This window comes from Ixodes scapularis, unplaced genomic scaffold (genome assembly GCF_016920785.2).
Source record: "Ixodes scapularis isolate PalLabHiFi unplaced genomic scaffold, ASM1692078v2 PGA_scaffold6__148_contigs__length_123643588, whole genome shotgun sequence".
NCBI lineage: Eukaryota > Metazoa > Arthropoda > Arachnida > Ixodida > Ixodidae > Ixodes > Ixodes scapularis.
Genome location: NW_024609881.1, coordinates 105,983,796 through 106,008,295, shown reverse-complemented (window position 1 = coordinate 106,008,295; position 24,500 = coordinate 105,983,796). Strand labels below are relative to the sequence as shown.

The following is a 24,500-nucleotide window of genomic DNA, read 5'->3' as shown; positions in this document are numbered from 1 at the left end:
ATAGAGTGGCTCTAGCGCACACCAGCTCGGAGCACGTGGAGCGAAAGCTCGCGCTGCAGAACCCAGGGATCCTGGGCTCAATCCCCGCCCCTGCCCGTTTCCATCTGGACGAGCATCGTACCGGCGTGCGGTCGTGTATCACGACTGCGTGGTGCATGTTAAAGCCCCTGGGCTAGCAGTCGTAGTGCACTGGCTAAATTGCTTATCTACAGTGGGTAACAATGTCGCCATGTTCAGGCAGACTAACCTCCTGCTGTATAAACAACTAACGACCAATTTTACTTTTTGGCTATATTTGACTGCGTTAGTGCAACTTCTCTCGTGCTGCACGAGAAAGAAAAAATGTTCGTTCTGGGGTTCAATTTTCGGTGAAGTAGGAAGCAAAAAAGAAGAAAAGAGAATATTTCCCACAAGTTGGGTTTGTAGCAGAAGATGAGGAAAAAGAAAATCAATTGTTAGTCCCACGGTGTGTATGGTCTTTTCTTTATGTGTATGTTTATTCTAGTTCAGCTGGCTTTACCTGAAGTAGTTTTTTTTTTTAAATAGAGTATATATCTCCCTCTCTCTCTACCTGAGGTATGAACGAACTAGCTCAACTTAAGCCTGTTACCGTTGCTTGCTTGGGTTTTCGCTCAGCCAAATCGCTTGTATGGGGTGCACTCAAATATAAACACAATTGTGTTGAATTTTGTAAGAGTATTTAGAATATTTATCGATCACGCCGCTGAACTTGCATCACTCGAAGAACTTCCTTTTTGTGAGCGCCTTCTCTGCTTGAGTTAGTTCGAAACACAGCCACTTCGATCCGAGGCAATTGATGATAGCGTTGGTGCCATCACCAAGTACGGGACTCACAGAGCACTGGTGAACACCAATGTTTTCGTCGCTCCCGACGGTTCCCTGGAAGCCGCCAGCGGCGTAAAAGCGCGGAGCTGCGAGGACTTGTTGTTCGACCGTCAGCACACGGGGGCCTTCACGACAACGCTGGAGCTTTCCGCGAAGCTGGTTGCACAGACAGCGAGTCACCCCTTTGGTGAGCCGGTATTCTCCCACAAACCTCGCATCGCTCGTCTCGAAAGCATCCCGGTGATCTCTAAAAACTCGATCCGCTGGCGAACCCAACAGTAGAGATGCATATGTTAGGGTCGCCATCTTTTACGATGCCGATTGATCTCTTGCTTCGTCTCGACCACTCACTTAACTGCATCGTCAAAGTGCATCGTGACGACATTTTGACGTCACCGCCAACTGCATCATTTTACGAGCATAGCTCGAACTGCATAGGGAAAAACTAAATTTCACCGTCATGCCACGTGACCCGAGAGAATAGCCAATCAGTGCCCAATGCAGTTTTCTACATCATTTAGTTTGCGTTCTAGCATGGATAGACTGGAGATGCCTCGCTAGTTCAGAGTTTAAAGCATTAATCCGCACATTCCGTTTATGTTCTGTCAACCTATCGTTAATGCATCCTGCAGTCTGACCAACATATTTAAAGCCGCATTCCAAAGGAATTTCATACACTACTTCACTGACACATGAAAAAGATCTGTCGCGATGTATTTTTTTACATTCTTTCTGTCCTGCCTCAAAAGGAGTCGGTTTAGCTAATTTGAAATCACATGTGAAAACGGTGTTAACCCCAAATCTCTCTGCACATGCAAATCTCTCTGCACATGAAATGGCGTGAAGATATGGAATCGCAGCCCTTCGGTTCTTGACACTTCGCTTATCTTGCTTATCTTCGATCTGTAGAGCAAGCTGCCGTTCCATGAAGGATTCTTGATAGCCGGCCCTCTCCAGTCTTCCCCATTGTCTCTTCAAAGACTGCTCCATGTAATGAATGCATGACCTTTGTAGAGCGTTCTGGGTAAGAGACTTCACTACCCCTGCCTTTACAATTTTAGAATGACGACTCTGCTTCGATAAGACGGGTTTTGGTGCCTGCTTCCCATATTCACAACACAACTCACTGCCCACATGAATGCGTAAGTCCAAAAATTGAATGACATTTTCCTCCGGCTTTTCCACAGTGAAACGCAGCTCCGGGGCCGCTGAACTTATTACGTTTTGTAGAGAATCCGAAAGGTTATCTTGAAAAGTGCACACAATTATATCGTCTACTTATCTTCGACCAAAACCTACATCTGGGTGCAGCCCTCATCTTCTCAACCACAACTCTGTCTAGGGTGTTGAGATAAAACTCGGCCAAAAGCGGCGCGACCGACGATCCTATACAGACACCCTCCTGCTGTACGTACATCCGTTCATCATACTCAATAAATGTTGACTGCAGGTATCGGTCGAGAACTATGAGAAAACCATCTACCGACACTCCCGACTCTGACTGAAATTTCACTAGATTTAGTTCTAAGAGTTCCTTTACCGCCGACATCAGTTTTTTTTTTCATTTCAAGAGAATAAAATAGATCCTTTATGTCTATTGCGAAAACTGAACACTTCCTACCGTGATTGCTACTCATGACATCAATAAGCTCTCCTGAATTTCTTAAGGATAGAGAGTGCATGCTCCAAGGAGATTAGCTCTAACCCACGTTAGAGAAAGCAAGAGACGATCTTCTGCCAAGTGCCAATTTCAGTTATAACAACTCGGAAAGGCATGTCAACCTTGTGGTCTTTTAAATAGAATTTCAAACATAGAGTCGTCTTGGATTGAGACATGATGCTCTTCACTACACTTTCCTTTTCCTCATCTTTTTGTACGTTATAATTGTCTCTCCTTAACTTTCATAAGTTTCCTTTCCATTCCGTTAACAACGACCCCAAAGCATAGTCTGTCTTTCTCCGGAATACCTGCTCCGGGATGACAGCAAACCGTCCGGTCTTATCTGTTTGAAGGAGTTTCAAAGACTTTGATTCCAGCTCCTTCTTCACCATGTTTATATCTTTAAAATTCTTCCTCTCCTTTCCAACGGGTATTCGTCCCCCATAACCTTTTCTAATCTCCCAACAGTTTGATCGACAAATGAAACCCTTTCATCGTGATTCACATATCGTGCAACGGTATGGACCACGGAAAACACATCCAGTCTGGAAGGCTTTACATTCATACAAAACTTGGAAACGTTTTCCAGGATTGCTTCTGTTCTTTCCGAAATCGGTTCTTTACAAGGGTTCACTACACCTGGTTTATACACCAATTCACCCTGGCCATGTATCCAAACGTCGGGCACAGTCACATTCCTTAGTTTCATCATCTTGATCGAGCTCAAAACATGCAATCTTTTCGCACACCAAATATGGTTGTACTGCGCCTTCTTGACATTGTCCCAGTGTCGATATTCCTTGCTTGTCCTGAAGTCCCACAGTCTATAGTACGCACTCCGGAGTTCGCGGATTTTTTTCGTCGCTCCTTCTCTGTATGTCCAGAACATAAACGGAATGTGCGGATTAACGCTTCAAACTCTGAACTAGCGAGGCATATCCAAGAGTGTAATGCATGTACAGCGAACTGGTCGGAGACAGAAATCGTACACAAAGAGCGTGAGGAGATGAGGCGTGTTGTGCGAGTACTGTTCACAAAAAACATCGGGAAACACTACAAATTGGAAGTGAGTCAAAAAAGTTTCTTTGACTGTGAAGACCTAGTGTGGGGTGAACGCAAAAGGGGAGAAGGCTGCTTCGCAATTGTTTGCATTTTTGGGTTGGGGATCGTAATGGGGGGCATTGTTGGCGACTGTGTGGGATTCATGGTTGAGTTCAGGGGGAAAGGGGGTAAGTTAGAGAGGATCTTTTTGTGTTTCCAAGTGCTGGTGTTACCTTGTCCGCGTCGAAGTCCTTCCGCTTACGGTGGTGACGACCTTGTGTTCCTGTTTGTATAACGCGTTTTTTTATGTATTGGTTGCGGTTCGGTGTATTGTCATCCCGGTGTATTGTTTGTAGTTCATTGATCAACCGTTGCGGTGGTGGCGACGTTCGACGTCAGGGGGAGCTGTATATAAGTCGTAGAGGCAATAAACTTTTAGCTGAGTTTGAGGCGTTGTCCTTTTTTCTTTATACTTCACGATTTTCTGTTTTTCAAACCAGAGTCTCAAGTTTTCAATCAACATCTATAACTTACACCAGCTCGCCTGCACTTTAACCGTTTTTTCATTAAATTTTATTTTTTGGTTTGTCAAAATTTAATAGATTAACTAGTCAAAAATTTAATCGCGTTTAAATAACTAATTGATCATCGGTAAATTATTACATCAAGTGCCAAGACCTAGTTATAACGCAACGTAGAAAAACATAAGCAAACGCCCCTGTGTGAGTGGACAGCAGTTTGCAGAGCAGTGGCCGGGCTCGAGTGAAGAGGCGCGATCTCTTACGACCTTTGCACCGGGAGATAGTTGCTCCCTGCGGTGGCAGCTTGGAGGGGTCGGTATAGCCCTACAGCTCCTACATTGCTTTAATTCCCTATGAGAGGCTCGTACTCCTCACCGTGTTGTCCTCTTTGCTCTGGGGTTGAGTTGGACAAGCTTCTAGAGTAATTAGACCTACAGGTCGTGAGGCCGGCTGCCTTCAGGGACTTACACGAAGCACCATCTCCTTAAAGACAAGTTTGTATAGACAATCATATAATTAGTGTGAGCCGAAACGTATTTCAGTCGGCTCACTACAGTTATTTCAAGCAAGTATAGTTTCACACATTTTCTAACGCAGTGGTCGGGGAGCAGTTGTTCAGTATGGCTCAGGCGGCGTTGGGCATGGTTGTGTGGTCGCATCCCTATACGCGGCTAAAGAAGTCCCATTGCTCCTCGGCGAAAGTGAAGGTCACAAGAAAACCGCTCTCTAGCCCGGTTACGGAAGAACATGTCAGGGCAGCACTGAGTGTGATGATGTGACTCAGTGTGCAAATGAAGAAGTGCAAGTCAACCATGGATCGGCTGAGAGGGAGAAGGAAGATGACGAAGAAGAGAGGAGATTGGTATACTTCGTTTCAGCTTCGGTCCAGACGCAGCCAAAGCTACAAGCGCGAGCTCCCGGGCTTTCAGCATCCCTGCCAAGCACGCGCGCTCGTGCAGTGCAAGCACTGTTCTGGGCCACAAGCTCGCGCTAGTAGCATCGGCTGCGTCTGGACCGAAGCTGAAACGAAGTATAGTGCGTGCACGGAGGGCGTGAAAAGGACTGGCAGGGAAGAACGTGCTGGGTCGGAACGACACCATCGACCAAGGCAATCGGCGGTTCGCTCCTGCTGTCTGACCAGCAGCCTGTTCCAGCGAGGGCAGCGCATAGAAACCTATGCTGCCTGGCTTCCTACTGCGCGAGCACTGGTTGCGGTGACTGTTGGGTCATCGACGGAAGCCAATGGCTCCCCCTCCTGACTGCCTGCCACAACCGTGGGCCGACAAACGACAGCTCCAGACACAAGACCTGTATCAGACGAGACAAGACATGACCGCTCAGTCTGGCTCCAGCAGCAGGACTGACTTTAATTGGTCCACGTCACTATATATATAGCCGGTGCCCATGGTGTCCAGACTTACATACGGTACATCTTCCTTTCTTTAAAAAAACAAACAAACAATATAAACACTAAGAAGAAGTTATATATGAAAATGAACGAAGTAAAATATGAACAAACAAAAAAACTTCATGACACACTAAAAAAAACAAGAAAGAAAACGAATCGGACTATTTGATGAAAGTTTTCGTCATATGTTAGTGCAGCCCGAGGCTTGCGCTGCCTGGTTGATCTTCGAGGCTGGGTCCCTTGTTGAAGGGAGCTACCCCCAGCTGTTGTGCTCGCAGCTCTAGTTGCGCCGAGGCGGTTTTCAGGCGTACTTGGAGCTGTGGCTACGGCGGGCTGGCACACTGTTGGTGGTTCTTCATTGTCGTTCGAGTACAGAGATTCTTCCGATTCACTGCCAGTACCGTCAGCCTCCTCCAGATGGAACTGTTCTTGTGTCTTTTGTAGGTGCTGCCTATTCCTGTGAAATGAACGATGGTCCTCTGTTAACACCTCGAAAGACCGCGGTGCAACCTTGCGAATTACTTTCGCTTTTGGTTCCCATGACCCAGCATTCCTGATTCTTACTACATCGCCAGGGTGAAGTTCGTCGAGATTAGTTCCTTTGTGTTGCTGCTGGTGTTTCTTTACGCTGTTTTTTTCTCTGCTTGTAAAGTTGGGCAACCTACACCTTAAAATTCTTTTCATGAGCAACTCGCTCGGCGAAAGGCCCCCTTCAAGCGGAGTCGATCTATAATTTAGGAGTCCCAACCATTTGTCTTCACCAACCGCATTGGTTTTCTTAAAAATTCGTTTTACAATCTGAACTCCTTTTTCCGCTAGGCCGTTCGAGCGTGGGAACCTGGGGCTGGACGTTAGATGTTCCAAGTCATACGACATAGCAAACGCTTTGAATTCATGAGACGAAAACTGTGGGCCATTGTCCGAAGTGACAACCATCGGTACACCATGCCTTGCGAATATGGCTTTCAGTTTCTCGATCACTGTCGTGGTTGTCAGGTCGTCTAGCTTTTCAACTTCAGGGTAATTAGAGAATGCATCGAAGACAACTAAATACGATTTCCCGGCAAACTCAAATATATCCGTTCCTACCCGACTCCATGGAAGTTTCGGTGTTTCACGCATTAAAAAAGGTTCAGATGGCAGTGCGTAGGCATAGCGCTTGCAGACGGAGCAGCTGTTTATCATCGATGTTATTTGTTCGTTTAAATCGGGCCAAAAAATAAGCCTGCGTGCTTTAGCCTTACATTTGTTCATTCCTTGATGTCCGTCATGCAGACGCAATAACATTTCTTTACGCATACTTTGAGGCACTACAACCCTGCTTCCTTTGAATAGAATTCCTTCTATTACCGTTAAGTCCGACTCAAAAGACTTGAAGACCCCTTCGACAGGTGTGCAAGAGGTAATTGCGTTGATTACCTGTTGTAGTACTAGATCTTTTGCAGTTTCTGCTGTCAACCGTGTCAGGGTAGCTGCAGACACCAAGTCCCACAGGACACCGGTTGCGTGAATCTCAACGTCGGCAGTTGACTCTTGGGAGCCGTCATTGACTGGTGCTCTTGAGAGCATGTCAGCCACCAGCAGGTTCTTTCCGGGAACGAACTGCATCGTGTAATCGTACTTGAGCAAACGAATAAAGAATCTCTGAAGACGCGGGGGCATGTCCCCTATGGATTTCTTGCAAATGGAGATAAGTGGCTGATGATCAGTTTCAATTGTTATGTGCATTCCGTAGACAAACTGGTGAAACTTTTCACAGCCCATTACTATCCCTAGTGCCTCCTTCTCTATTTGAGAATAGCGCGATTCAACATCGGTTAATACCCTTGACACATAGGCCACGGGTCGCCAATTATTCTGATTCTGCTGCAAGAGTACTGCTCCCAGTCCTGTAGAGGATGCGTCTGACGAGATTTTTGTGGGTTTCTGCGGGTCAAAGATTGCCAAGAGTGGTGGTTTTGCAAGCAGCGTCTTCAAATCATCGAACTCTTTTTGATGGGCTGGTAACCATTCGAAAATTACATCTTTCCTTAGTAGGCTTCTGAGACACATTGTCTTGTGCGCTAGGTGAGGAAGGTATTTTCCGAAGTAGTTGATTACTCCCAGCAAACGTTGTAATGCTTTTTTGTTTTCTGGCACAGTCATCGATGACAGACCGCTGATCAAACTGGGATTGGGCTTGATACCATTGCTGCTAATAATGTCTCCTAGAAATGTAATTTCTCGCAAGGCAAATTTGCACTTCTCCGCGTTGAATGTTAAACCCGCACTTGCAGCTTTCTGCAAGGTTATTCGCAAACGCTCATCGTGCTCCTGTCTAGTACGTCCCCAAATGAGAATATCGTCTATGTAGATTCGCACACCCGGTACTCCTTCAAAAATTTCATTTAGAGTCTTCTGAAAAACCTCTGGCGCAGAAGAAATGCCAAAGGGAAGTCTAAGAAATTTGTATCTTCCAAAGGGCGTTCCAAACGTACATATTTTTGATGTATCCTCATCCAAGGGAATCCGGTGAAAACCAGCTTTTGCATCGAGCGTTGTAAAAAATTGAGCTCCTGACAGCTCGGCTTCAATATCCTCCCGCCGAGGCAACTGGTAATGCTCTCTTTTCAATTGTAAATTAATGCGTCTAGGGTCTAGGCACACCCTTAGAGTCCCGTCTTTCTTTTTTACAATTACCAACGGACTTACCCAGTCTGTGGGTGCGTCGACTTTCTCGATGATGCCATGCTTTACCATTCGTTGCAGCTCGTTTTTCAGAGGTTCGCGTAGAGCTAGAGGCACGCGCCGGGCCGGCTGAACACTTGGCTGGGCGTGTTCTTGGAGAACCATGTGGTAACGACGACTGACGCAACCCGTTCCCGAAAAGACGCTTGCAAACTCCTGAGGCACGCTCCTCTCAATGCCTACAGATCCAACGCGCGTGACAAGACCGAACATCTCCGATGCTTGTAGCCCTAGGATTGCTTGGCGTCCATTCTTTACAACAAAGAAAATTTCTGATCTTTCCATGCCATGAAGCCTCAGTCGCAACGTCGCAATACCCAAGTGCTTTATCACACCTCCATCGTAGTTCCTGAGTGTTGAGCCACTGGGGCGAAGGCTAGATGTTTGGCCCACCTTTCGGAAGACCGAGAACGGGATCAGGTTTGCTTGCGAGCCGGTGTCCACCTTGAGCTCGACCGTGGTGCGAGATCCAGTGCCTTGAACCACGGATGCGGTGATTATCCAGTCTCGGCGGGTGTCTGCTGAACAGACGCTTATATCCAGGATGTCGAAGTCGTCGGAGGAGTCGCTGCCAAGGTTCAGTGGGGCGACGTTTTGCTGTTCTTCGTTTCGAAGAGCTCGCAACGCGGCTGCAGACTGCTTCCTGCCCTGGTGAGTGGAATTTGTATCTTGTTCTTTACTTCTTTCTTGTTGCTGGTGAACGCAACAATTGCGCTGATCCTGCGAAGTGGCTTTCAAAGGGCAGCGGACGGCAAAGTGGTTCTTTCTTCCACATCTCAGGCATACCTTACCATATGCAGGACACGATCGGGTCGCGTGCTTCAGATTGCAGCGCGCGCATTTTGACGATGATGTCGACTCGCGCAACTTCGTTTTTTCCATTGCGTCCACGGTTGCGCTTTTTTGATTCCCTTCCCAGGTCCTGTTTTGATGCTGAGCCACTTCTGCTGCCTTGCAGATCTGACCTGCCTTCTCTAGCGTCAAGTCGACTTCCCGTAGCAGTCTTGCACGAAGTTTCTTGTCAAGGATTCCATAGACAATCTGGTCTCTGATCATTGAGTCCATGACCGCTCCGAAATTGCAGGATTGAGCCTTAGTTTTCACGTCGCGCAGAAATTGCTCAAACGGCTCACCTTCGGTTTGTTGTCGCGTCCGGAAGACATACCTTTCGAACGTCTAGTTCTTTCTTGGGATGCAGTATTGTTCAAATTTCTGCACCAGCGTGTCGTACGCTTCCCTTTCTTCGTCTTCAGCAAATTCAAAGGTGTTGTAGATCTCCAGCGCTTCCTCTCCCGCGACGTGCAGAAACAGAGCTGCCTTTTCGTCATCGGGCTTCAGTGCGTATCCCGTGGCCTTCAAGTAAATGTCCAGCCTTTGCTTGAATCTGCGCCAATTCTCTTCGAGATTCCCAGTGAGACGCAGCTCCGCTGGCGGCTTGAGGCTGTTCATCTTCCACGCAGAGCAAGAGCCGGTTTCGCTGGAGTCTGGTCTGCGCGAACCCTCGGCGTTCGATGTCGGCTGCGCCATGTATCAGACGAGACAAGACATGACCGCTCAGTCTGGCTCCAGCAGCAGGACTGACTTTAATTGGTCCACGTCACTATATATATAGCCGGTGCCCATGGTGTCCAGACTTACATACGGTACAAGACCCGCTGCTGCGCATGGTGATTCAAGGACATGGTGACTGTTGCGTTTTCCTTTCTTCCATTTTTTTAACTAAGTTTTCTTTTAGTTTAAGCATATGAACTCTTTGATTTCTTTTGTAAATACAGGTTTTAAGAAAAACGAAGGACATTGTATCTTGTCAATTACTAACCCCAAAGAACCTCGCTACAGTGAGGATCTCGCTTAATTTTATTTCGCAACACTCATTGCGGGGACTCCGAAGAACGAAGGAGAAGCGCAAGAAAACTTTATGAGTAGTGATTCTGGCCCGGCTTGCTAAAACAGCGTCTCAGCTGAGACTGAGTGAAAGAAAGCACTGCAAAGGGTTGGGCAGTACGCGACTGTCTTGAGACGCGGCTTGAGTGCCACTCAGCTCGAGCGCTGGCTTTGGCATTGCTTTTTTTCCCACAGTCTCAGCTGAGTCGCTGTTTCTAGCAAGTTGGACCTGGCTGCTTCTAATTAGGTGCAAAAAACAAGAGTCATGGTTGGTGTAAAACGCAAAATGTAAGCTTGGAGTCGTTGCATTATTAAGCCGACACCATGAAAGTTGATCGTCTGACATTGTTGTTATTTGAATAAATGAAATAAAAATTAATCCAAAGAAAGACAACCTAGTGAGGGTTTCGCACATCTGCAACACTTTTGATAGAGCACTTCATGAAAGGGGTTTATTAGACCCCTTTCCTGAGCCTCAGGTTTTAGCCGCGATGACTGGCTGTTTGTTGTAGTACTATGAGGACCAGTCACAGCGGTTTGCACATAACACTCTCCGTAAGTTGTGTACGGATAGAGTAACGTTAAAACTAAAAAGCTCAAATCCCTGCACGATGGCGAACAAAACAGAACCAGCGCGGTTGGAAAGCTGGAACCTTAAAAAAGATGTTTGTTAAAAATCTTGGAGTGGAGGAAAAAAAATTCTCCTTCGTCGTCACCATAATATGGAGTTCAATATTTGCACCTGTCCTGGTGTCGGAACATGGCGGGCAGCATTGAATAGCTAATTGTAGGCACTATACTCTGTTTCACCTTATGATGTACCGCAGGAAAGGCTACAAGCGCGAGCTCCATGCTCTGGCGCACATCTCGGCGGCACAAGCTCTCGTGACTTAAGAGCGGCTACCAATGCTATGAGCTCGCGCTTCTAGCCTTTGCTGCGGTACAACATAAGGTGAAACGAAGTATAGGCGTATCGAGAACTTTCTCGTGACCCTCGTAACGTGCTTCTTGTTTTGTTTGTTTTTTTCGTTTTTTTTTTCTTGCAAGATTAACTGTGACTTACAGCAAGAACGAGGAAGTAGCGCGAGGAAATATTTGAGAAAAGAATCTTCTGTGTCAGGGACAGAATCGACGCCACTTTGCCCGAACTTCTCTACCTCGAATTTCACCCATCTTTCAAAAGATGGCGCAAGTGCGCGTCGTCTGCTACAACATAGGTCGTTTTTATTATTTAGGACAATTAGTATGCTTTCAAAAAATTACAATCTTAGAATGTGATTTTATTTAGAATGAGAAAAGCACTAATTAAAGAATCGTTGCTTAAATAGCTGCCCTCTTCTTTGAAACCGGTTTCTTGCAAACAGAGTCGAGCTTCAAAATAGTCTCATGATTTAAACTTATTTTAAACAAATCTGAATATGCATACGGAAATATCACGCTTACAGTGAACCAGCTTAGTTCCTCTGGCATACAAATAAAAAAATGAAGTCAGATGCCAGAACGCTGTCTGAGGAAACCAAGAACGCGCTAAGGAAATTCTTAGAAATTTTATCACAATCAAGCTGTGTTTACAAGAAAACGGCTGGCGTTGCACTTCTAATATTTTGTATGCTAAGTTCCTATATTTACCACAAGCATACCCTAACATGTCGGTGCTGTTTTATGATGGGAAATTGAGTTACGAGACTTCAAAATCGCACAAAAAAGACTCTTCTTGAATAAATATTGAAAAAAAATGTGAGCTTGCTAATTAAGAAAAACACGTATACACGTAACTAGACTAGTCCTTTATGTATTCAATAAAAATATAAGAACGCGTCTCGGATAAATTGCAAGTCTAGAAACTTGGAATGCATAGAGGTATGTGTTTGACAATATCAAAACTTGCACTTTTTGTTTTCTTATTGTGCGTTAAGTTTAAAAAAAAATGTTAGTTATGAAGCGTTTGCATCTGGTTCAAACCTCCAGGGCTACGATTGGAGGGAGAAGGAGTGTTTGGGGATACTTATTTTATTGTCGCAATAAAAAAATGTTCTTTTTTTCTTTTGGAGGGGGGACATCTTGTCCCCACCCTCCTCCGAATTCCTGCCACCACCAAGGGGGTGGCAGGAATTAGCAGGGTTTTTTGTTTTCTTTTACCCCTTTACCATTTTTTATGCGAGTAGTAAGATTTACTTAGGAATAACTCTTTACGCGCAAACGCAAAGAAAATTCCTTTGTTGTTAGACGCAGGCAATCCAAGTGACCGCCGTTACACATGAGGTAAACACCAGGAAAAACATTTCATCCTGTTCACATTTCTTCAGGCCACGGAGACAACCAATCAGAGCAAACAATAAAATGTCCCATCAAATGATTAAGCTCAGCACACGCTTATAAATGAAAAATAAATGCGAAGCGATATGCCCACGGACAATGTACATGACGTTACACCTCGCTGTCCCAGCGCGAATTACCCCTTTTTAGATCTTATCCTACCTGAAGTCACTGGATCCTGGGAAAGTAACGCCAAGCTCCGCGTGTGGTCGCCATCTTGGTCCATGAAATTAGCAATTTCTCCTAGACCCCTCCGTTCTTGGTGAGCCTATCTAGATTCGCTGGTGACGGGTAGCTTTATTGAGTCGTTTTTTGTATACCGAGATTTTGCTAACCACACACCGGCGAAACAGGCGTACACGTTCGTACCACCACCAGATGTTATCTCGGTGCTTGGAGGCACTGAAAAATAAGTTTACTGTCTTGAAATGCGTAAGAAGAACAATATAATTGTAAGAGATCCATAGAGATTGGCATGATTGATAAGTTGATTGCATACGAAGTGCCAAAGACTCTTATATTGAAAAGGAACGCTTCCAGTACGATGATGCTCCATAGTGATCTTGGCGCGACTGGTTTAGAACGACCCCCTAGAAGCTTCGAAGATTTAAATGGACCAAGATGGCGATTTCCATGGCAACGTAGGCCGATTAGCCAATCGCCTTGCGAGGTTTGGGTCTGTATGTTAGTATCCGTTTGTGACCGGCTAGTAGGTAGGGAAGGCAATGGCGCTACTTTCCCAGGATCCAGGGACTTTAATCCTACCGAGCTCCACCATTCGCTGGTACCCTTCTATCCTTTACCGCGCTTTATTGATTATTTGATTGATTGATAAGATTGACTGATTGACATGAACGATGAATTGGTTGATTAATTCATTGGTTGATTAATTCATTGACTGATGTGATTGATTTATTGATTGGTTGATGAATTGATTGATTAAGTGTTTGATTGAATGATTTATTTATTTATTTATTTATTTATTTGTTTATTTATTTATTCTTTTACTTTTCATACTCCCAAGTCACGGAGGCAGGGATCAGGGATTGTAAGATAAGAAATCGGTGGCGAGTTGCTCGAAATAGGTGGCTTCAGAGATGGTAGCGATGGTAGGCAGGAAGATGGCTCTGCTCGGTTCGACGCTCTTGGGGCGAAGGAGTCGAAATATTCGTTTTTACGACATGCTGGCATTCCAACCTTAAACTGATGGTCGGTACCAGATGACGAATAGGGTGCGCTAAGAAAAAAATCATCTCTGATAATCGGGTTAGAATTATACATTTTATGAAAAAGACAAAGATATTAACGACGTAAGGTTGTCTCATTGTTCTACTGGAAAATGAACCTACAGAATATGCTTTGGTGGAGTGTACCCGTAAAGAAGAGCAGCCATTTGCTTACTCCTTCAGGTGCATATCAGAACAGTCTTCACGCAGAGGCCTTTAAGGGTGCTCGCCGATGGGCCGTGCCCGCCGCCTTATTTGAGCTATGGGGATGTGGCCAACTTCGTCGAATTGACGTCGAATCCCGACATTTGACTGGTTTGGCGGACCTCCGCACATTGACAAATTTCGACGAAGTTTGACTTTTTCGTGTGTTGTCTGACTCTCATATTCAAGGGAAAATATAAAAAAAATACCTCGTTTTAAATTTCGGGGAAAAAAACAAAAATAAAAACGTTTACACAGCATAAAAACGAACCATTTAATCATGTAGCTGCAGTCAGTGACAGCTCAAGAAACACAGGAATTTGTGGCCAATGAAATTGCGTTGATAAGAAAAAACCAATCACAGAGTGTGAACATGGTAAGCCACGCCCCGTGTTTTTACAGTACCTTCAACCCCGCCCCCACCCCCGAGGCGGTGCCACCTCGTTTCTAATTGGAGCGCATGAGTCCCACCCTTGTTGAACCTGTAATGAATCAAAGTGGCAATGCAGGCGAGTTGGTTCATCGTTACAAAATGGAATCAGCGCGCAAACTACGAAGACACAAGGAAGAGAAATTGACAGGACAAGCGCTGAACTTCAACTGAACGTTTATTGAAAAAGAAACTAACGAGGAAAACAAACAAACCACCAAATCATCACCCCATCAAAACGTGCTCAGAAAAGCTACCTCTCTCTTAAGTAAAAAAATCGATGTTTGGCTGACGCATTGGGCACCTTCCTTTCCTATCTCAAATGCTTCGAGCAGCTCACGTGCTGTCTTATCGGCCCCTCTTCCCAAAATCGAGATGCGATCAAATATCGGCTCGCACGAGCAAGTGCTGCAGTGTAAAGGCAAGTGACCGCCCGAGGTTGATCGCAGCGAAAGCGCGTGTTCACGTGCTCGGTCATTAACACATCGGCCAGTCTGGCCGATGTATACTCGACCACAGCTTAACGGGATCCTATAAACTACCCCCATCGCGCACTCGACGTACTTGTTTCTGTGCTTTACGGAACATCTATTCCGTAAAGCAGGCCTGAAGGGCCTGTTGATCAGGCCCTTCAGGCCTGATCAACAGGCCTGAAGGGAACTCGGGTGACATCGTTGTCAATTCAGTGTTGGACGTTTTCACGCGTCATTCTGGGGGATTGAAGTTTACGCATGAGCGCCAAAACGGCTTGTTTCTGCAGTATCTTGATTTGAAAATGAAGTTCACCGAGCGGCACGTGTGTTGGCTTTATCATCCACGCACAAAGAAAGGGCTCCTGCCCTTTGATTCCGCACACTCCAAGTTGGTTAAGAGGAGCATCGCGTCATCTTGTTTGCAGGCGGCCTTAGAAAAATCTTGCCTCCACACGTTGCAGGAGAGTTTTGAAAAGCAGATTGATCGGCTTAGCTCCGCGGGCTTCCCAGCGACAGTTCTGTTGGCGGTAGCAGAAAAGCTACTAAGAAAGGTAAAGACGGGACCCCAACAACCAAGAGACCGGCCAAATGGGAGACCGCAAGTAATCCCATATTTACACAAGGTATCCCACAATCTAAAAAAGATTGCGGGGCGCTATGATGTACCGGTTGTCTTTTCGGCGCCCAGCAAGATGCTGCAGCTATGCCCCAGAGTGGCGCACAGGGGAACGGGAGGGAATAGATGTTCCGTAAAGCACAGAAACAAGTACGTCGAGTGCGCGATGGGGGTAGTTTATAGGATCCCGTTAAGCTGTGGTCGAGTATACATCGGCCAGACTGGCCGATGTGTTAATGACCGAGCACGTGAACACGCGCTTTCGCTGCGATCAACCTCGGGCGGTCACTTGCCTTTACACTGCAGCACTTGCTCGTGCGAGCCGATATTTGATCGCATCTCGATTTTGGGAAGAGGGGCCGATAAGACAGCACGCGAGCTGCTCGAAGCATTTGAGATAGGAAAGGAAGGTGCCCAATGCGTCAGCCAAACATCGATTTTTTTTACTTAAGAGAGAGGTAGCTTTTCTGAGCACGTTTTGATGGGGTGATGATTTGGTGGTTTGTTTGTTTTCCTCGTTAGTTTCTTTTTCAATAAACGTTCAGTTGAAGTCCAGCGCTTGTCCTGTCAATTTCTCTTCCTTGTGTCTTCGTAGTTTGCGCGCTGATTCCATTTTGTATTGAACCTGTAGTTGAAAGTCGGAGATGGTCAAACCCGTTAGAACTCGAACCTCGGTAGGGTCGCAACAAAGTGTTCATAGTCGGTGTCAGTTTAAGATTGCAAGGGATGCTCTTTCCACTTTCGAATACCGAACGCTGGATAGGAGGCGACATTCTCTCCAGCGTCCGCCCTTCGAAAGTAGAAAGAGGTGAAAAGAACTCCCTCTGAAATTTTAAAAGGGCACTAAAGAAGATTCTGCCAATCGCCTGTTCTTGGTCATACCTAATTCTACAACCCTAAAAATCCTAAGAAGAAAAAAAAATTACAATCTCGCGACGCCGATTTTTTTTTATAAAAAACGTGACTAGGGGTCTGAACACACCACTTTGTGGACAGATGTTTCCGCTCAGGAAAGGCGGTGCATAACCCAGCAGCGGTGTCAGCGCAGTGACGGTGGGCCCTAGGCGGCTTGCGATTCGCCGACGAGCGGCCATCGTCACCGCGCTAACACCACGCTGACACCACTCCTGGGCTATGCCCCACTTTTCCTGTGCAAAAAATTCGACTTAGAAAGTAATTTGTTTCAACCTTTAATTACATTTTTTTTATAAAGAAATCGGTTGTTGCGTGATTGTAGTTTCTGAATTTTTAAGATGCTTAAGGCCTGTAGAATCAGTTACGACGAAGAACAGACGATCGCAAAATCTTTTTAGGGGCGTCCGTCCGTCGTCGGGTGCACGTGCTCCTGCTCGTGAGCTCATGCGCTCACGTGCTCGTGTAGGGAAAAAAAAAGAAAACCTCATCTCCACGTGGTGAATGATATTAGACAGTTTTAGTATAGCGCTGCTGGATCTTACGTACGCAATACGCAATAGTATAGCGTACGCTAAAAATGACCTGCTCGGACCAAATTTAGTTGTGCGTTACGTTTTCTAGTTAACACCGCGCATGATCTTAATTAAATTTGCTCGAGCCGTAGAATTCCGCGTGCTTATAGCGCAACCATGCTCCTGGAAAGAAATATTGAAAAAGGAAAAGTGTCCAATCATTTTATTTCAGATTAAACCACGCCACAGCTGCCTCGTCAAGCGCGCTTTTCTGCGGGGTACAGAGGCTACGAGTACGAGTGCGTAGCCAAATTCGATCACGGAGCCTCCGTCAGTCGTCCCGTGGAAACGGCACCTTTTATCAATGCTATCGCGGAATGAAATCCATGACCCTGATGTCCAGTGCACAGCGAGAACTTCGGCGATTTCGTTTAGAGTCGTTCGTCCGCCGGCGATGAACTGTGGGAATAGGCTTAGCGTTGAGCAGATCGCAGCGTCGACGCACACTGCGAGCGGCGAACATTTCCACTGTGCACTCCTTCAGCTGCAGGGCGATCTGATTCGACCACGGTAGGTCCCAGAAAGAATCGCCGAGCTGAACACCACGCAATTTCACGTAACACAGAACTTCGAAAACACCACGTCGCCCTTGCTGCGCCAGTCGAGGCAACCGCCATCTTGAAACTGGTGATCTCGTTGGTTCCGAGATCTCTCGAGAGCGTCCCGCAAGGCCCGCTAGCCAGCAACGCAAAATCCCCAGCGTTGCGTGCGTACGCAATACGCTAGCCCTTCTATTGCGTTCTGCGCATGCGCACTCACGACTCGCAATCTTCTTGCGTACGCAAAGCTATAGCGTACGGTCCACTAAAACTGTCTATTGATTGGGGCGAAGCTCTGGTGGTGCTTGTCTGCGTATAGCCGCAGCATGCCGAGCCTTTCGTTCGTTTTCATCCATGTCAGAAAGAGAATGTCTGGTATGGAACGTGGTTATATAGACCTTTCCAGAAAAGGGCTGCTGGCCGGTTCCATTTTCAGTGTTCGTGCGTATCGCGCGTGATTTGCTTGCTTTCCGAAGCGACGCACACGCGCGTGCTCAGCTGTGGAGATCGCACGCTGAGCTGTGGATTTGTAAACATTGGAAAGGTCTATACTAGTGCCACTAAATAAGCTACGCTTCAGAGTAACGACACTTGGCCATATTGTGGCTTAAAATCATGGCTGCCAGTTATCTGGAGCTCTATCTGAAATCACAGGAAACGCTTTTCCGTCCTCCACAAATGTTTAAACAGTTCGCGACAGAGCAAATCAATAATACAAGAGCTTCCTGACACCGAATATAATGCTGAGGAAGTCGCACTTCTGAATCAAGACGATCGGCAGTTGCGTCTGCTCTGCACAAGCCCCAAAATGGCGGCGCCCACAACAATGTCGGGGAACGGAGTGCCGATACTCTAAGCGCAGCTGATTTAGTGGCTCTAGTCTATACGCATTTGAGCATTTGACCGCAGCGTGACATGGATGAAAGGCTCGGCATGCTGCGGCTCAGCGTCTTCGCAGACAAGCACCACCAGAGCTTCGCCCCAATCAACATCATTCACCACGTGGACATGCGTTTTTTTTTTTTTTTTAGTGCCCCATTGACCTGTCGCCGATTATAGTTTACACGTGGACGGCAGATATGAGCACAAATCTATAGCGTGGCGCGAAAGAGACAAATGAAACAAAGAATGGAAATGAAGCGTAGGCAAGGGTTATAATCGCGTGTACGCGCCAGCTGCCGATATCTGCTCCGACCCGGGCTTCGTGGAATGCGAGCTCAGAACAATCAGCAGCCGCCAGGGAGCGACAGCGGAGGGAACGCAAGGCCGGGAATAAATACCGACGCCTCCGGGGCTGTGCCACACACGGCAAGCAGTGTCGTTTCTCCGGGCTGGACGCAGATTGCCACCAGAGCTGCCGCGATGCTCGCCTTAGCGTTCTTGGTGCTCGCCGTGAGCGTGGGAACCTGGTTTTATTCGTGAGTGCTGCTCGCCGAGTTTTCACATCATCGTGTAGACCCTTTCCACCACAGTCACACTTATCATGCATCTTATACAGAAGACAAGGTGTTCGGTGTGGATTGATGGTAGAATTATCCGTAGAAACGTCTCAAGCATAGCATTTTTTTTCGGGCATACGGATGGTTTATATTTGAGAGCTATTGCAGGTCTGGGTAATTTTAAGGTAGGTTATACAGAAATTGGTAAGAAAGATAACATACACTTTGAGACAAAATTCAAAGGATGGCCATCCTGCACAAATCACTTATACATGCTTCCTGAAACAAATTTCGCTTTCGCCAAGGGACCTAGGACAGGATGTATATATATACTATTTTTTACATATCAACACGGGCAGTATGTCACCTCGCGCGGAAGCTTGTTCCGATCCTCAATGGAGATCGGAAAGAATGATTGGTTAAAACACTTTGTTCGACAGAATAAGGTTCTTATCGACCTACTGTGGACGCCTCTAACTACGCGAGGCAATCTCTGTTTCAAGTAATTGATTGTGTCAATATTCAAATCATTGTTCAATAACAAAAACAAGAAAAGCATCCGAGTGTAGTAGCGCCTTTACTGTGTCCAACTTGGCTAAATCGAGGGTGCTATATTAATTATACTTTACATTAGCTTACTGGCATTAGTTGGACTCAACTATACTCGCGTACAACGAAATTGACCAACGTTACTAGAACACTCCGTTGGGAAACTCACCGTTGAAACCTGGGCTGCTGGTGTCCACCGAGACCTATCTAAATACGACAACAGCACCATTCTTTTTCGTTTGTCTATTCTGTGGTTACCTCCAGCTTTTAGAAAGCATGTTTCTGAGTAAAATCATGCGGAAAAAACTCGTTTTTGTAGTAACTTTTATTAGAGTTTAGTACAAAATAAAGGGCACGTGATGTTTTCTAAAAGTTTTAGTTTGGAAGGTTTTACGGCACTATTAATATTGTTTTTATACAACCATGCCTCAGCGGTACTTTCAGGTAGCGCGTTCCCAAAGAGGCGCATCTTATCTTTGGTAATAATTCCCGGCGCGTTCGCTGGGGAGACAGGGGTGGCAACCCCTGAACTTCCTTTAACCGTGTCTGTTTCGGCGCCAAAATGGCCGGTGAAAGCCAAAATAGAAGTCACATGCAGTTTTTCGAGTGGCCACTGCGGGAGAAATGGCGGCGTTGCAATCGCCATTAGCCCGGTTCTGGACTACGGATCGTTGACACTTTTTTAGAGCGGTCTCTATGGCAGTTCCCCAACTGAGTGGTTTAGTAACGTTGACACTCACCAAGAAACTTTTTTTTTTTTTTTGGGGGGGGGGGGGTGTAATTTTAAGGGCAGAAGCGCGCGTTTTGTTTTAATCTCTCCTTAGCAAAACTTGATGACGTAGCTGTAGGAGCGCAGTATCCGCCAATAATAATATTGGATATTTGAACTCAGCTCATAGGTCGGACCCGTGCATTGTCTGAGCACTCGATTTGGCCTCGTGATAATCAAGAGATCGACGAGCATTCGAGTAGGCCCGTGCCATTGCACGTGTCCAGTCGCTGCAATGACGACAATAGCCGAACCATACCGATGTCTAGAACTCAGCGCGTGTCCTGTGCTTTGCAAACCCCAGCCTGTCGCTATGATTAACAGTGGCGGCATATATTTGGCTCCAGATGAGAGGAACCGGTGGCCGTGTGGTCTAGCGCACACTAGCGCACACCAGCTCGGAGCACGGGGAGCGAAAGCTCGCGCTGCAGAACCCTAGGATCCTGTGTTCAATCCACGTGCCTGCCCGTTTCGATCTGGATGAGAATCGTACCGGCGTGCGGTCGTGTATCACTGCTGCGTGCTGCACATTAAAGACCCCAGGCTAGCGGTTGTACTGCACTGGCTAAATTGCTCATCTACAGCTGGGAGACAAGTCGCCCGTTGAGGCAGACTAACTTCCGACTGTATAAACATACACACAAACCAATTTTTGTTTTGGCTCCAGATCACGTGGTTCTTTGTTCTTGCTACGAGTTCAGAGAGTGAACGCTGCTCGCTTTTCCTAAATTTGTTTTTCTGCGACTTCTATTGTGTATGGTGAAAAACGATCGTGTGTTCCATTAGCTTCAAGGATTCATTCTGAGCGGTATTTGCGCAAAGTACAAAAATTGTTGCATCGCCCGTTTAAGGTCAAAAAACGACGTCACCACTGGTGTCACTGCGGAGCCCTGATCTGTATTGTAGTAGGCTGAATCGCGGATCGGGAGCCCGGTGGCACCACCGGTGGCCATTGCTTGACACAAGGGAATACACGCAAGTCTAGGGGAGAAACGCGCAAACGTACACCTAAAAGGAAAAATACACACAAAAGTACAGGCAAACACGCAAAAGCAAAAGTGAAGTTTCTACACGACGCTCGAAGGCAAGTATTTTATGAGGTGCTGCGATCCTAATATCGGGCATTTGGAGATCGAATCAGTATTTGTCAAACGCTCGAACGCCCATTAAAAAATCAAGCGTGCAAGAGCACCCACGTTTCAGCTGGCAAGCTTGCTTTCGTGGTACAGTAAACAAAGGAACTTGCTGTCAATAATACTGTCATTGGTTAACGCCGGCAGTTGATGAATGTCGAAAAAGTTTCATCTTTACATCGGCTTTCTGGACGTGAGCGAATTTCGCGTAGTAAGGCCGTCAGCTTGGCGTCTACTAAATCCAATTCATCGAAACCGCCACCGATTCCACGGTAACTCTAGGTAACTCTTGACTCATTGAGATGCACTACATTTTTGGCCCGGCGGGGTCCTTCTTGAAAAGAAAACATTTATTTATAAAAACTGCGAGGGCTGTCCGTTGCGCGCGTTTCTGCTTCTCGTGAATCTCGCCCATCACGGAGGTTCGTGATGTCAGCTCCACCTCACCCTCCTCACTCAATGCCACTTACTGTGTTCCAAAAACGTTTGTTGCCTTGGAGAAAAGAGCCTCTGTGTAGGTTGTTTCCAGCAGAGAGGGGACCGAAGATCTCTTTCACGCACGCGCATCGTAGGCGCCGTTCAAGCCTTAAACAAAAAGAAGAGAGATAAAGAGAGAGATAAGTGTTACAGGCCGCGAGCAACGACACGTGCATTCGGCCTCACTATGTTCACCATACTCTTGAAAACCTTCCTTGACACAGAACAGCCAAAAGACGTCACAATCGCTTTCATTTTTCGCCGTACCAGATACAGTGTTTCCACACTTTCCTTTTATTTTTGGTATTTCCACCGCAGATGTTGCGCAAATAGAAACGGCGCCTGATTGATGTCCTGATCATCTACGTGGTGGGGGGAAGGGGGGGGGGGGGTGGGGGTGGGGGACGCACGGCAGACTTTGCCCTACAGTCTCACACTTCCCTTTCTGTTATGACCCGAATAAAATGTACATAACTTTAATTCGGAACGCAACGATGGCTAACACATTTATGCGCTGTGATTGTTACTGTCGTGACCCAGAAATTGCGCAACATTCGGACGTCGTCCGAAGCAAATATCTTTACGATAAGCTCCCCGTTGTCAGTCTTTCTAATATAGGAAAGGGACTGCAGCGCTTGGAGAGCTATAAATTTCACCCCACACTCGCAACTCTGCAGATCACTGCAGATCACTGCAGATCACTGCAAATATGTCGAAGGCTTTTTCTTTTTTTTTTTTTTCTTTTATTCGGAGTTTTTGAGTACTTTAGTTTTGAAATCGAGTCCAATACTTGTTGCCCGAATACTAGACTTCGAATTTCTAGCATTCCAGTTTTCAAATAATTCGACACCTCGAATGCTGGTGGACAGATTCCCCCTATTTCTGAAAAATGCCCTCAGTGACCAAGTCCCCGCAGGCATCGGAGGAACATCAATAAAGCCTCCACTGAGATGTCTTAACGGACTAACTATTTTGACAAATGTAGTTTGTTGTAATCCTCGAACAACCAGTCGCGCTCGAGCTCCTTCGACATGCCCGACGAAAACCCTCAAACCGCGCATGTCGCCATTTTGAGTTCAACTACTTTCCGTCACTACCAAGTGGCTGGGGCTACAAACCAGTTGATGCATCCGCAATATGAGCATTAATTACCAATCGTGTCGAATATAATTGATCCCGCCTCGTCGACTCGTTAGCAAACCCCTCGCTACCCCGGCTGTCAAGCCAGGGGCCGCCGCTAGGTGGCGCAGCACATCGCTCCGATTCAAGCAGCTCAACCGTATCTCTCAAGCCATCTAGCAGCTGTCGACGCGGTGTGAACATCCACGCGTGAATAAAAGATTCTTCAGCTGCGCATTAAGTATTTCGCTGACAAGAGATCATTCAGGCCATTTCTATTCGGACTCTTCATTCAACGTGCTTGCGGTGGAAGGAGCGCGTTTCCATTTTTTATTTGTTTTGCCGAGGCTTTTTTTTATGTAGATTAAAAGTAAGATAATTCGTATTCCATATTCAATTTGAAGTTTTAATTCTGGCAAATATGCAGCACTGTTCGATTCGAACTCAATTCGAGCAAAAATTTCACTATTCGTGCAACACTACTATTTCTGTCTCGCCATAAGTGCAAACAAAGCAAAACCGTCCAGCGCAATCATGCTGCACTGAACTACGCATGCTGCACTGCACTACGCTTGCACTCCAGGAGCTCGCGTCTACTCGTCAGACGTAGCAAACTACTCGTCAGACGTAGTAAAGTGCTAACTTGAGCTAGTTGGTAAATCACTGTTTTATCTTAGTTTTCGTCAGACTATTTATATGACGCGATGTTTTATCTTAGTAATGTGCGCTGCTTTATGTTAGTACTCGCCAGAACTTCCAGCGCCGGCAATAACCAACATACAGGTACACCAGCTCCTGTATTCACCAAGCACTTTAACCAAATCCAGTAAGTTTATCATTGGGGACTTTTAACAAACTGCTACCGTGTTTCGCGTACCGCACTACGGGAGCCTTTGAAGCATACTTTTAAGCGCGCGCGCCGCGGTCACAGTATCATCCGGGCACGCGCCTAAAAGCATATTTCAAAGGCTGCAGTAGTGCGGTACGCGAAACACGGTAACAGTTTGCTAAACGTTCCTACTCACAAGCCATATTTTGCGAGCAGCCAGGATCTGGTTCAGTGCACCCATTAAATGATCACCCCGTGTGTCAGAAGTGTGAAATAGTTCTCTCTCGAACGGAAGGTCTGTGGGGCTTGGTCGATGTCAGTTATCGAAACCACGCAGATGTCCTCGTGAAGGATTAAGAGTGCATGGCTCCCGCAAAGCATTACATCTTAAAAAATGCGATATAAAAAATAAGGATAAACAAGAAAACTACGCAAGCTAGAAGGGACCCTGACGCTTCGGGCATGCTCCACGGACACGCGCGCAAGAGCAGCCTGCTCCTGCTCAGCTCCTGCCGCGAGCGACAAGCTACCTCGCGTGGTTCGTGCCGAGCCAACGAAAGTAGCTGTGGCCGAACTTCCAGCACACCACCGGCACCAAACGGCGCAGCGTGCTGTTCGCTGGTGAAAGACATCGGAGTAGGAGGCACAACCTCGCAGTGCCCTACTTTCCATTCGCAGTTTTAATGGTTTCCAGAGGCCTCCAAATGACTAAGCATGTTTGGACGTGCACACACTCCGCCGTTTGCATTTCATTTGAACCCAGTGGTACTACACTATGTTTTGCGAAGAAACACAAACTCATTAAAT

At 46.5% G+C, this 24,500-nt stretch overlaps 1 protein-coding gene across 1 annotated transcript in view; it reads right to left on the bottom strand.

Annotated features, from left to right (window-relative positions):
• Positions 1 to 5,387: 5,387 nt before the first annotated feature.
• Positions 5,388 to 24,500, bottom strand: part of LOC120849488 — a 23,283-nt gene continuing 4,170 nt past the window's right edge. Inside the window, exons 2-4 of the mRNA XM_042286040.1 lie at positions 8,168 to 8,923; positions 6,896 to 7,078; positions 5,388 to 5,933 (exon numbers count right to left, since the gene is read on the bottom strand). Of these exons, the coding sequence (XP_042141974.1) occupies positions 5,928 to 5,933; positions 6,896 to 7,078; positions 8,168 to 8,923 (945 nt within the window). The 3' untranslated portion in view covers positions 5,388 to 5,927. The remainder of the gene's footprint in view (positions 5,934 to 6,895; positions 7,079 to 8,167; positions 8,924 to 24,500) is intronic.